The sequence below is a fragment of the Carlito syrichta genome, unplaced genomic scaffold, assembly GCF_000164805.1.
Source record: "Carlito syrichta isolate Samal-C Ts95f unplaced genomic scaffold, Tarsius_syrichta-2.0.1 Scaffold314146, whole genome shotgun sequence".
Taxonomy (NCBI): Eukaryota; Metazoa; Chordata; class Mammalia; order Primates; family Tarsiidae; genus Carlito; species Carlito syrichta.
The window spans coordinates 43,370-55,936 of record NW_007258242.1 but is presented as its reverse complement, the minus strand read 5'-3'; the positions used below and the strand labels follow the sequence as shown (position 1 = coordinate 55,936).

The following is a 12,567-nucleotide window of genomic DNA, read 5'->3' as shown; positions in this document are numbered from 1 at the left end:
TTTTTTTTTTTTGAGTCAGAGTCTCACTCTGTTGCCCAGGCTGGACCTCGACCTGCTGGGCTCAGGCGATCCTTCCACCTCAGTCTTCCAAGTAGCTGGAACCACAGGCGTAGAACTACAGGCACACGCTACCACACTTGGCTAATTTTTTGAATTATTGTAAGATGAGGTCTTGTCAAATTGGCCAGACTGTTCTTGAACCCATGGGTTCTGGCAATCCCCTCACCTTGGTCTCCCAAAGTGCTGGGATTATAGGCATGAACTACCACACCCAGCCTTTTTTTATTTATTGTTGAGAAAAGGTCTCATCAAGTTGCCCAGGCTGGTTTTGAACCCCTGGATTTAGGTAATCCTCTTGCCTCCACCTCCCAAAGTGCTGGGATTACAGGCATGAGCCATCTCTCCTGGCTTTTTTTTTTTTTTTTTGGAGGGCATACCCTTCGAAGTACAGGTTTCTCCCACTAGGTAAGTGGTATCGGAACCCATTGGTATCAGTGCACCAGCAAGCAGTTGTGAGAGGCTGCATTCAGCTTCAGTGAAGTTTTTTTTGGAGATTCTTTCTTTCTTTCTTTTGTTGAGTTGGAGTCTCACTCTGTTGCCCAGACTGGAGTGCAGTGGCCGCTCCCGGCCACCGCAGCCACGACCTGCTGGGCTTCGGCGATCCTTCCGCCTCAGCCTTCCGAGTAGCCAGAATTACAGGCATGCGCTACCACACCCGGCTGATTTTTTGATTTATTATAGAGATGAGGACTCGCTGCCCAGGCGGGTCTCGAACCTGTGGGCTCAGGTAATCTACTCACCTCAGCCTCTCAAAGGCGCGGGATTACAGGTTGAGCCACCGAGCCCTGCTGGAGATTCTTTCAACATGTTTGCCCATTTAATGATGGGTGATTTACGAGCACACCTACCCACATCACTCTGGGTGTTTAGCAGTTTTTGACCAAAATGGCACGACCCCCATGCCTCACTCTCCCTATTTACCTGAGCTTACCCCAAGTGACTTTTTGCTTGTTTGTTTCTCCGATGAAAAAGCCCTCAAAGGGAAGTGTTTTGCTAATGTACAAGATGTGAAATAAATAAAAAAAAAAACAAAAAAAACAACACAGCAGCCAGGCTCGGTGGCTCAGCCTGTAATCCCGTGCCTTTGGGAGGCCGAGGTGAGTGGATTGCCTGAGCCCGCCGATTCGAGACCCGCCTGGGCAGCGAGACCTCATCTCTACAATAAATCAAAAAATCAGCCAGGCATGGTAGCACATGCCTGTAATTCCGGCTACTTGGAAGGCTGAAGCGGAAGGATCGCCGGAGCCCAGCAGGTCGAGGCTGAGGTGGCCGGGAGTGGCCACTGCACTCCAGTCTGGGTGACAGAGTGAGACTCCAACTCAAAAAAAAAAAAACCACAGCAGAAGCAGTAAAAGGCATCAAAATTGAGGAGTTCAGCCAGGTGTGGTGGCTCACGCCTGTAATCTCAGCACTTTGGGAGGCTGAGGCAAGAGGACTGCCTGAGCCCAGGGGTTCGAGACCAGCCTGGGCAACTTGGCAAGACCTCCTCGTCCCTACAATAAATAAAAAAATTAGCTGGGCATGGTAGTGCATGCCTATAGTTCCAGCTATTTGGAAGGCTGAGGCAGAAGGATCGCCTGAGCCCAGCAGGTTGAGGCTGCGTTGGCTGTGAGCATGCCACTGCACTACAGCCTGGGCAACAGAGTGAGACTCTTACTTAAAAAAAAAAAAAATTGACAAGTCCAAGAACTATTTTCAGCAGTGGAAAAAGCATCTTGATAGGCATATTGCATCAAACAGAGAGTACCTTTAAGGTGACTGAAGTTTAAACATGTTAGAATACACAATTTTTTATAAATAAATTCTGTTTTTTGGGGGGTCCCTCCTGGTATTTGTTGGATGTTTGCCATGTGCAATTTAGTGTTTGTTAGCACCTGCAAATACTAAGACCAATTACGACTTGGTGACTAGCCTGGAGTTTAGCTCAGTGGAGTCTGATATGCCAACAGCTAACATATTGTGGTAATTTCTATTGAACATCCAATGCAATGTGTGGAGAATACTCTACATTTTCCTCTTGAATCTTCAAATTTCCACTTGTGCTACTCTTTCTTTCAGCATATAAATACACAACCACTCTACACAACCACTCTCCCTCAATATAGATATAGTACTGTCTTTCTTTTTTTGGCATGCTCATGGCTACCGCAGTCTTGACCTATTGGGCTCAGGTGAATCTTCTGCCTCTGCCTCATACTCATACTTTAAACCAATATACTCAGGCTTTTAACCAATATAACATACTCATATTTTAAACCAATATAACAAAAAAGGTTAAAAACAGAAAAACTTAGTGAGCCATGATCACACCACTGCACTACAGCCTGGGCAACAGAGTGAGATTCCACTTCAAAAGAAAAAAAAAAGAAAAGAAACATTAATAGTACTATAAATATTGTTGGATATTCTATTTAATTACCAGAATTAAAACATAATAGCGCCTTTGGGAGGCTGAGGTGAGTGGATTGCCTGAGCCTGTGGGTTCGAGACCCGCCTGGGCAGGCGAGACCTCATCTCTATAATAAATCAAAAAATCAGCCGGGCGTGGTAGCACGCGCCTGTAGTTCCAGCTACATGGAAGGATGAGGCGGAAGGATCGCCGGAGCCCAGCAGGTCGAGGCTGCGGTGGCCGGGAGCGGCCACTGCACTCCAGTCTGGGCGACAGAGTGAGACTCCAACTCAAAAAAAAAAAAAAAAAACATAATAGCAAGAAACACTGAACCTTAGCCAGGCATGGTGGTACGTGTCTGTAGTCCCAGTTACTTGGAAGGCTGAGGTGGAAGGATCACCTGAGCCCTTCTGGTCGGGCTGCAGGGGCCGTGATTGTGCCACTGCACTCCAGCCTGGGTGACAGAGTGAGACTCCAATTCAAAAAAAAAAAGAAACACTGAACCTAATAAAACTGATTGCAGAAACACATGTTCAGGTTAACATTTTAAATTGTATCAAATTGCTAATCAATTTTTTTTGCATATTAAATCTTACAATTCTTGTATCTATTTCTAAAAATTAAATATTAATGGTAAATTCTAATAATTGCTTAGCAAGAGTAGGCCTACACAAATTGCTTATTGATGTTAATTTTCTTTTTGAGGCCATTGCCTCGCTAGACTCTGGTGTGGCCACAAGCTCTTTGAGCTATGGCTGTGGCCATACTTCTTGGTTTTGACCCCCTCCCCCACCTTGGGGAGGTGAGAGGTGAATCTTCTCTCTCTCACTAATTGACTTTAATGACAGCTGGACACCAGCCCTCATACACCCCAACACCCTGGATCAAGCTCTTGGGAAGACTCCGGGGAAGGTTCACAGGTCAATGCTGTTGGATGGCCAGTGCTACCTCCTGGCCACATCTGGCTCCTCTCTCTGCTGACAGGGCATGACAGGAGTCACTTACCTTCAGCTCACTGCCTGTTTTTGTATGACCCACAAGCTAAGCATGGTCTTACATTTACATATGTGGTTCAAAAAGAATTTTAAGAGAATATTATTTCTTTCATAACATGTGAAAATTATATAAAACTAAAATCTCCACGCCTATAAATAAAGTTTTATTGGAACACACAAAAAATAAATAAAATAAACTATATTTTCTAATCTTAAAAAAAAAAATTCTTTTTGAGTCAGTCTCACTGTCGCCCAGGCTGGAGTGCAATGGCACACTCAGGCCAGTGCAGCCTCGACCTGCTGGGCTCAGGAGATCCTTCTGCCCTAGCCTTCCAAGTAGCTGGAACTACAGATGCACACCACCACGCCCAGCTACCTTTTTGATTTTATTGTAGAGAGGAGGTCTCCCCAAGTTGCTCAGGCTGGTCTTGAACCCTGGGCTCAGGCAATCCTCTCGCCTCCGCCTCCCAAAGTGCTAGGATTATAGGTGTGAGCCACAGTTCCCAGCCAGATGTTAATTTTAAGCAGATGTAATTTATTAGAATTTATCAGTAGATTTATTTTGAAGATTCATCCTAATTTTTTATAGTAAAGATGCGAAGGAGTCCTACATCAAATCTAAAAAACATCAGCCAGGCACAGTGACTCATGCCTGTAATTCCACCACTTCAGGAGGCTGATGCAGACGGACTGCTTGAGCCCAGAAATTTGAGTGCAATAGCATGATCATGGCTCACTACAGCCTCAAATTTTTGGGTTCATGCAATCCTCCCACCTCAGACTTTCAAGTAGCTGGTACTACAGACTCACATCACCATGCTCAGCTAATTTTTTTTATTTTTTTTGTAGAGACAAGGTATCACTATGTTGCCCAGGCTGGTCTTTCTAAGCTCAAGCAATCATCCTGCTTCGGACTCCCAAAGTGCTGAAATTACTGGCGTAAGCCACTGCACCCAGCCCAGTGCTTCATTTCTTTTTGTGACAGAATAATATTCCATTGTATGGATATACAATATTTAGTTAATGCAGTCAACGGTTTAGAGATAGATGGGTTGTTTCCTTTTTTGACTAGTATGGACAATACTGCCACGAACATTTGTGTTCAACTTTTTATGTGACCATGTCTTTGATTCTCTTGGTTATTCACATAGAAATGGAAATGCTGGCTCATATGGTAACTATGTTTAACATGTTGAGGAATTGCCAAACTATTTTCCAAAGCAGTTGCATTTTATATTCCCACAAGTAGTGTGTGAAGGTTCTGATTTATCCACATTCTCACCAACACTTGTAAATGTTTTTTGTTGTTGTTGTTACAATCATTCTGTATAACATACCTAACAAAATTACACAGATTAGTACAGAAAGATGAATTAACCCGCTATCAGTTGGATATTTACATTGAATTGTTTCTTCATTATAAATGAGAGCTTTGCATTGTTCTTTCAGTTTGCATGGTCTACTTTGGGTGAGCAAAAACACTTTTAAAATGCCTAGCATGGGTTTGGTGGTAAAATCTGGGCTATTAGAACTCTTCATCCTCTGTCTAAAGCTAATATAAGAACAGAACCAGGGATATCCCCATCATTAGTACTATTATCCTACAAACCAAAATATGAGAAGCACTCAGTTTTAAGAATATAGCGTTTTACTCTTTTTCTTTACAGCCCTAGCTTTAAAACAATGATTCACATTTTTTCCATCTATCTTTTTCACAACACCATGCTAAGTACTTTATGTACATACACACCAGAGAGCCCCCCTCCACCATCATTATCATCACCTTCACTCTCTGACTGAAAAACTGGATACAAATTTTTTTTTTTTTTTTTTTTTGAGTTGGAATCTCACTCTGTTGCCCAGACTGGAAGTCCAGTGGCTGCTCCCAGCCACCGCAGCCTCGACCTGCTGGGCTCCGGAGATCCTTCCGCCTCAGCCTTCCGAGTAGCTGGAACTACAGGCGCACGCTACCACAGCCGGCTAATTTTTTGAATTATTGTAGAGATGAGGTCTCACCAAGTTGCCCAGGTGGATCTCGAACCCGCAGGCTCATGCAGTCCACTCACCTCAGCCTCCCAAAGTGCTGGGATTACAGGCTGAGCCACCGAGCCTGGCCTGGATACAAATTTTTTAAAACATTAGGTGAAAACCCAAAGATGTCATCATAAGGGCTCACATTCGCCAGCTAGGAAACGATGCTCCAAAATACTGAGAATCGCTTGGCGGTAATTAATACCCATTAATTGATCACTTTTAGGAAGATCCCGATTAAAATTAATAGTTTCTAATCCCCTTATACCATATAATAATTTCCACTTACTTTCAGGCTTTGCATCTGCCGCAGCATGGCGCATACTTTTCAGCTGGTTTTGTACTCTTTGCAATCTCTGTACTGCATGAAATAGCTTTAAAATAAATTAGATCTATTATTTGCTTAGTCTATTGAAGCTTACCTCTCACATAGGCAAGCAATGGAAAATACAAGTTTCATATAATTCCTGTGATATAAAAGGAACAAATAATAAGAACTGAGAAAATTCCCATATTAAACCCAAAATTTAACTGGTTTTCTCAATACCTTTTCATGTAAATTTTTTTTAAAAGCTTTCAGAAATTTTTTCTTTACTTATTTATTGAATTTGGTGATTAAGGAAAGATATTTGTTAAAGAAATATATACACCAGGCTTTTCTTGGTAGAACATGGTTTTCTTCATGCTAAGGAATGTTAGCATTCTCCCAGTGATGCCTCAGAATCAGAAACCTATGCTAAGTAACCATTCAGGACTTAGGCAGTGCTGCTTACTGCTGCAAGGAAACTACTTCAATGCCAAGTCAAGTTCCAATAGAGCCAAACATCAAATTGCCAATGTAATGGTAAAAGAAGCTGATTTGAAATATATATTTTAATGTACAAGTCTACTCAGATTTTAAGATAAATTTTTAATAAATAAAAGTAATTTCTAGCCAAAATATGTTTTCTTTAAGGCAAGTTAAAAAGCATGGAGTGTGAGGCTGGGCTCAGGGGCTCAGCCTGTAATCCTAGCACTTTGGGAGGCCGAGATGAGTGGACTGCCTAAGCCCGTGAGTTTGAGACCAGCCCAGGCAACTTGGTGAGACCTCATCTCTGCAATAAAATCAAAAAATTAAGCCGGGCTCAGTGGCTCAGCCTGTAATCCCGCACCTTGGGAGGCTGAGGTGAGTGGTTGGCTGAGCCCGCAGGTTTGAGACCTGCCTAGGCAACTTAGTGAGAGCTCATCTCTACAATAAATAAAAAAATTAGCCGGGCATGGTAGTGCGCACCTGTAATTCCAGCTATTTGGAAGGCTGAGGCGGAAGGATCGCCGTAGCCCAGCAGGTCGAGGCTGAGGTAGCCGGGAGCGTGCCACTGCACTCTAGTCTGGGCGACAGAGTGAGACTCCAACTCAAAAAAAAAAAAAAAATTCAAAAAATTAGCTGGGCATGGTAGTGTGCACCTGTAGTTCCAGCTACTTGGAAGGCTGAGGCGGAAGGATCGCCTGAGCACAGCAGGTAGATGCTGCAGTGGCCATGAGTGTGCCACTGCACTCCAGCCTGGGCGACAGGGTGAGATTCCAACTCAAAAAAAAAAACCATGGAGTGTGTGTGATTTTGAGCCTTTTCATAATTTATTTATTTGACACTGGAGTAAAATGTAGAGGGTACTGTGATCAGTGGGGGAAAAAAGATGTTCATATAGCCTCAGAATTTATGGACAGCCTTTAAAGATTCTAGAAGTTTTTGTTCTTGTTTTTGAGTTGGAGTCTCATTCTGTTGCCCACGTTGGTGGCTGGAACGGCGTGTCATGGTCATGGCTACCACAGCCTCGACCTGCTGGGCTCAGGTGATACTTCAGCCTCAGCCTTTCAAGTAGCTGTAACTACAGGCACATGCCACCATGCCTGCTTAATTTTTGTATTTATTGTAGAGACGGGGTCTCATCAAGTTTCCCAGGCTGGTCTCAAACCCCTGGGCTCAGGCAACCTAGAGGTTAAGTTTTATTAGCAGTTCATCTGACTGTTTACCATTACAGTAAATCTTCTGTAATGTTGACACAACATGAACTAAGCATAGGCTAAAAGACAGTATATAGATACAAACAGAATATAAAACACAAAAGGTACTATTGTTTTTGCCATTGGTATCACAAAACTAAAAGAGTATTCTATCATGTTAATAAAGGGAAATGTGAACTTCTACAATTCTAAAATTCTCCTTCTTTACATTTTGGATTTCAGAAAGAACTATTTCTTTCATCCTGAGAATATAAGCTTTTATGTGGATACCTGATTTTTTTGTTCCTGTTTCTGTTGTGCAAGAAATTCTTCTCTCTCTTTTTCAACTCGAAGTTGCCTTGCTATTTTAAGCATCCGTTCATGATTCTGAACTGTCTCCACCTACAGTAAGGGAATAAGCAGTAAATGTTACTGTCAGGTTTGAGAAAAAAAAATTAGCATGTCACGTGACTCAGACATCCACTTATCATTTCCTTTTGGTAAACAGTACTCCTTAGAGATGACAGTAAAGCTCTAGACTCCAGATCCTTAAAAGTTTTGGGCTACTGCCTAAGGAGATTCCCTTTCCATCAATGTTATTTGAGTCCATCCTCAGATGTACACCCATGTCTGGCTTAATCTTTATTTGCATTCCTAAATCTCTGCAAGTCCTTAGGACTTGGGGCCAAAGTCTTACAGTGCTAATTCTTGCCTTACCCTTTTCTTCAAACGTTCCACTCTCTTAATGAGTTGATCCTTTTCTTCTTCCATTGCACTGATATCCTAAAGAGTAGCAAAGGGGACATTATAAGAAAAAGTATTCTTAGTCAGTAGGATTCAGATAAGGCTTTATTTTGAGTAAGCACCCACCATTTTCATCATTTGTAACCAGAGCATTAAGGAACAAAGATCCTCTTTTGCACAAAGGTCATATCTATTTTTCCCCCAGGGCTCTTTATGCAGGGTAATTTTTTGGCAGCTTGGTGTTCATCAAAAAAAGCAACTAAAACAGGTTATAACGCAGCAAGGTAAAGCTGCCAACCAGCACATTTGTCTTCTGACTCCAAATATGGGCACATGATTTTTCAAAAATCTTCTATAATGGAAAATGTGCAGGTCTAAATGCATGAACAACAGCTGCTGACATTCCATCTGCTCTGTTAAATACCAAACCATATATTCTGCCAATTTTCCATCAAAATTATTTTTAAGGCTATGGTGTTTTAAAGACATAAATCTGTGTCTGGTTTTGCCAATTAACCAGTTCCTTCTCTGAAAATAAAGACTTTAAAAATAAACTAACCTCAGGCTGAGTGCAGTAGCTCATGCCTCTAATCCCAACACTTTGGGAGACCAAGACAGGAGGACTGCCTGAGCCCAGGGGTTCAAGACCAGCCTGGACAGCAGAGTGAGACCTCATCTCTACACTAAATCACAAACTTAGCCGGACATGGTAATGTGTGCCTGCAGTTTCAGGTACTTGGAAGGCTGAGGTAGAAGGATTGCCTGAGCCCAGCAGGTTAAGGCTGTGGTAGCTGTGGGCATGCCACGGCTGGGTGACAGAGTGAGACTCCAATTCAAAAAATAAATTAATTAATTAACAAACTTCCTTTGAACCACCTCCATATAATTTGTAATGAAAACAAGTTTTTTTTTTTAATCCTTCCTGGTTGGACAAAGTGGCTCAAATCTGTAATCCCAGCACTTTGGGAGGCCAAGGTGAGAGGATTGCCTGAGCTCAGGGGTTCAAGACCAGCTTGGGCAACTTGGTGAGAGCGTGGGAGTGCATGCTTTGGTTCCAGCTGTCTGGAAGACAGAGGTGAAAGGATTGTCTGAGTCCAGGAGGTCGAGGCTGTGCGGACTGTGATCGTGCCATTGCACTCCAGCCTGGGTAACAGAATGAGACTCCAACTCAAAAAAAAAAAAAATCCTTCCTAAGCCTAGTAAACAAATAGCCTAATGACCACAATAATACTAAAGATAAAATATACATGGTAGTCAGTATAATAGAATTTGGGAAATTCTATTATACTCATTACAGGTAGCACTGTATTGAAGAACAATATCAAAAGCCTTAAAAATAAATGTTAGCTGGCCTCAGTGGCTCAGCCTGTAATCCCACGCTTTGGGAGGCTGAGGTGAGTGGATTGCCTGAGCCCACGGGTTCGAGACCCGCCTGGGCAACTTGGTGAGACCTCATCTCTACAATAAATCAAAAATTAGCTGGGCGTGGTAGTGCGCGCCTGTAGTTCCAGCTACTTGGAAGGCTGAGGCGGAAGGATCGCCGGAGCCCAGCAGGTCGAGGCTGCGGTGGCCGGGAGTGGCCACTGCACTCCAGTCGGGGTGACAGAGTGAGATTTCAACTTAAAAAAAAATAAAAATAAAAATAAAAGGAATAAAAATAAAAATAAATGTTTATCCCTTACAGCCCGATAATTCCACATTTGGAAACTTGTCCTAATAAAATATTCATGAAAAGTCATGGTCTTCTCTATAAGGTTTCTAATTATATCTAAAATTTGGAAATTAGTATGTAAGCATGAAAATGATTAAATAGCCGGGCTCGGTGGGTCAGCCTGTAATCCCGCGCCTTTGAGAGGCTGAGGTGAGTGGATTGCCTGAGCCCGCGGGTTCGAGACCCACCTGGGCAGGCGAGATCTCATCTCTACAATAAAATAAAAAAATTAGCCGGGCGTGGTAGCACGCACCTATAATTCCGGCTACTTGGAAGGCTGAGGAGGAAGGATCGCTGGAGCCCAGCATGATGGCTCACACCTGTAATCCCAGCACTTTGGGAGGCAGAGGTAAGAGGACTGCCTGAGCTCATGGGTTTGAGACCAGCCTGAACAACATGGCAAGACCTCATCTCTACAATAAATCAAAAAATTAGCTGGGTGTGGTGGCACATGCCTATGGTTCTAGTTACTTGGAAGGCTAAGGTGAAAGGATCTCCTGAGCCCAGCAGGTCGAGGCTGCGGTGCCTGTGAGTATGCCACTGCACTCTAGCCTGGGTGACAGAGTGAGACTCTGACTCAAAAAAAGAAAAAAAGCAAGCTACAAATAATTATGTATAGTGTTATGCCAAATACACATTCACAACGAAATGTTCACAATTGGATGATTTTATTTCTTCTTTGTTCTTTTCTGTATTTTCTATATCTGATATAGATAGATGATAGATATCAGATGTAGATATCAGATGTAGAAAATACATATATATATATATATTTCTCACTTCATATAATCACTATCCCTATATATATATTTCACATATGTGTGTGTGTGTGTGTGTGTACATACACACATATATTAGATAAAAGACTCAAAAGGTAACCTTTTGAAAATATATGCTAGTGGTCTCTACAGAAGAAATCATTGTGAATTTACCCTAGCCTCATTAATTTCTTCAGTAAAGAAATATCAAAGGTCCTACAAAAGAAAATCTGCCATTTGCTATCACTAGTCTCTATATAGTCTTAAGACTCATACTGAATTAACTAAAAATGAAAACGCTAAATCTAATATTCAAATCCCAAAAGGACTGTTATGTTTTCTTTTTCTTTTTTTTTTTGAGTCAGGGTCTCACTCTGTCACCCAGGCTGGAGTACAATAGCATGCTCATGGCCACTGTATCCTCAACCTGCTGGGCTCCAACGATCCTTCCACCTCAGCCTTCCAAGTAGCTGGAACTATAAGAATGCGCCACCATGACCAGCTAATTTTTTGATTTATTATAGAGATGAGGTGCCAGCACGCCGGCTAATTTTTTGATTTATTGTAGAGATGAGGTCTGGCCAAGTTGCCTGGGCTGGTCTCGAACCCGTGGGCTTAGGCAATCCTCTCACCTAGGCCTCCCAAAGTGCTGGGATTATAGGCGTGAGCCACTGTGCCTGGCCTGTTATGCTTTCTTTTCTTTACCCTTCTTATTTCTGCTGTAGAAAATCCAGATGTCTTGAGCTGCTCACATTCTTTATGCAAAGTTTTAAAGGCTTCCATCAACTCTTCATACTAAAAGAATAAGATAATACATTATAAATGAATGACTAGATCCAGTAAGGTTTTTCTTAATCAGGTTATCTACTAACTTATAGTGATCACATAAGTAACTATAAGAACATCATTAAAAACACATACTTAAACATTTATACAGAATATAAAAAGGTAGATCTCTACATTCTGAATAACTACTTCTCTAGCTTCACTTCTGGTTACTTATCAACCTCATACTCTATCCTTTAGCTATGCTGATCTTTCACTCCCTAGAACATTTCATGCTCTCACCTCCAACTTATACATCCTTTGAGAAATCTATGACTCCTTCAACCCTAACTTGGGCAATTCCTATTCATCCTTCAGATCACAAAATAGATATCACTATTCTCAGAGGAGATTTTTCTGGTCCTGTACTTATGTTATCCTATGCTATCAGAGTAGATATGACGTAAAATTATAACTGACTAATCACATCTGTGTTTCTCCACTTTACAGTGAGAGTCAGGAGAAAAATAATCATATTCATTGTGTACACCTTTGTGTCTCTGGGGCCTATCACAGTGTAAAACTCATATAGGTGTTTAATAAAACATTGGTGAATGAATTAAAGAAAGCATTACTGTTACCCAAAATACTTTAAAAGTAGTATTTTCAATGAGTAATGACAGGAAATTAATATTTTTCTTGATTGATCATATCCTACAAATCTATAAATGATTAATTCTAAGACTCTCTATTTAGAAAGAGTATACATTTTTTATTAGGGTCTCTGCTAAGTAACTGGCTAAATGTATAAGTTATTACAAATATGCTTCTGATATGCCTCAAGAACAAATATGTCTTTATTACCATTAATTCTTTCATTAATTAGGTGAATATATTTAGTAAAAACTTAATAAATTCCTCTAGATGAATTAATTTTAATCAAATGTATTGATAGAAGAAGGTAGGAAGGAGAAATATTTCATAGTTACACTTCTCTATTTCCTACATTACATAAAACCTTCAAAGGTAGAGGTGAGAGATCCCATTCTGCTAAGCTTCTCCCCCTGTTATCTACCATAACAGTTGACATAATTATCTGCATAAACATTATCTTTTTTTTTTTTTTTTTTTTTG

General features: G+C 41.4%; 1 protein-coding gene across 2 annotated transcripts in view; it reads right to left on the bottom strand.

Annotated features, from left to right (window-relative positions):
• IFT81 (intraflagellar transport 81) overlaps positions 1-12,567 on the bottom strand; it is a 115,883-nt gene that overhangs the window by 95,560 nt on the left and 7,756 nt on the right. For both annotated transcript variants that reach the window (XM_008071169.1, XM_021719110.1), the window contains exons 5-8: positions 11,374-11,463; positions 8,173-8,238; positions 7,747-7,857; positions 5,765-5,849 (exon numbers count right to left, since the gene is read on the bottom strand). In XM_008071169.1, the coding sequence (XP_008069360.1) occupies positions 5,765-5,849; positions 7,747-7,857; positions 8,173-8,238; positions 11,374-11,463 (352 nt within the window). The remainder of the gene's footprint in view (positions 1-5,764; positions 5,850-7,746; positions 7,858-8,172; positions 8,239-11,373; positions 11,464-12,567) is intronic.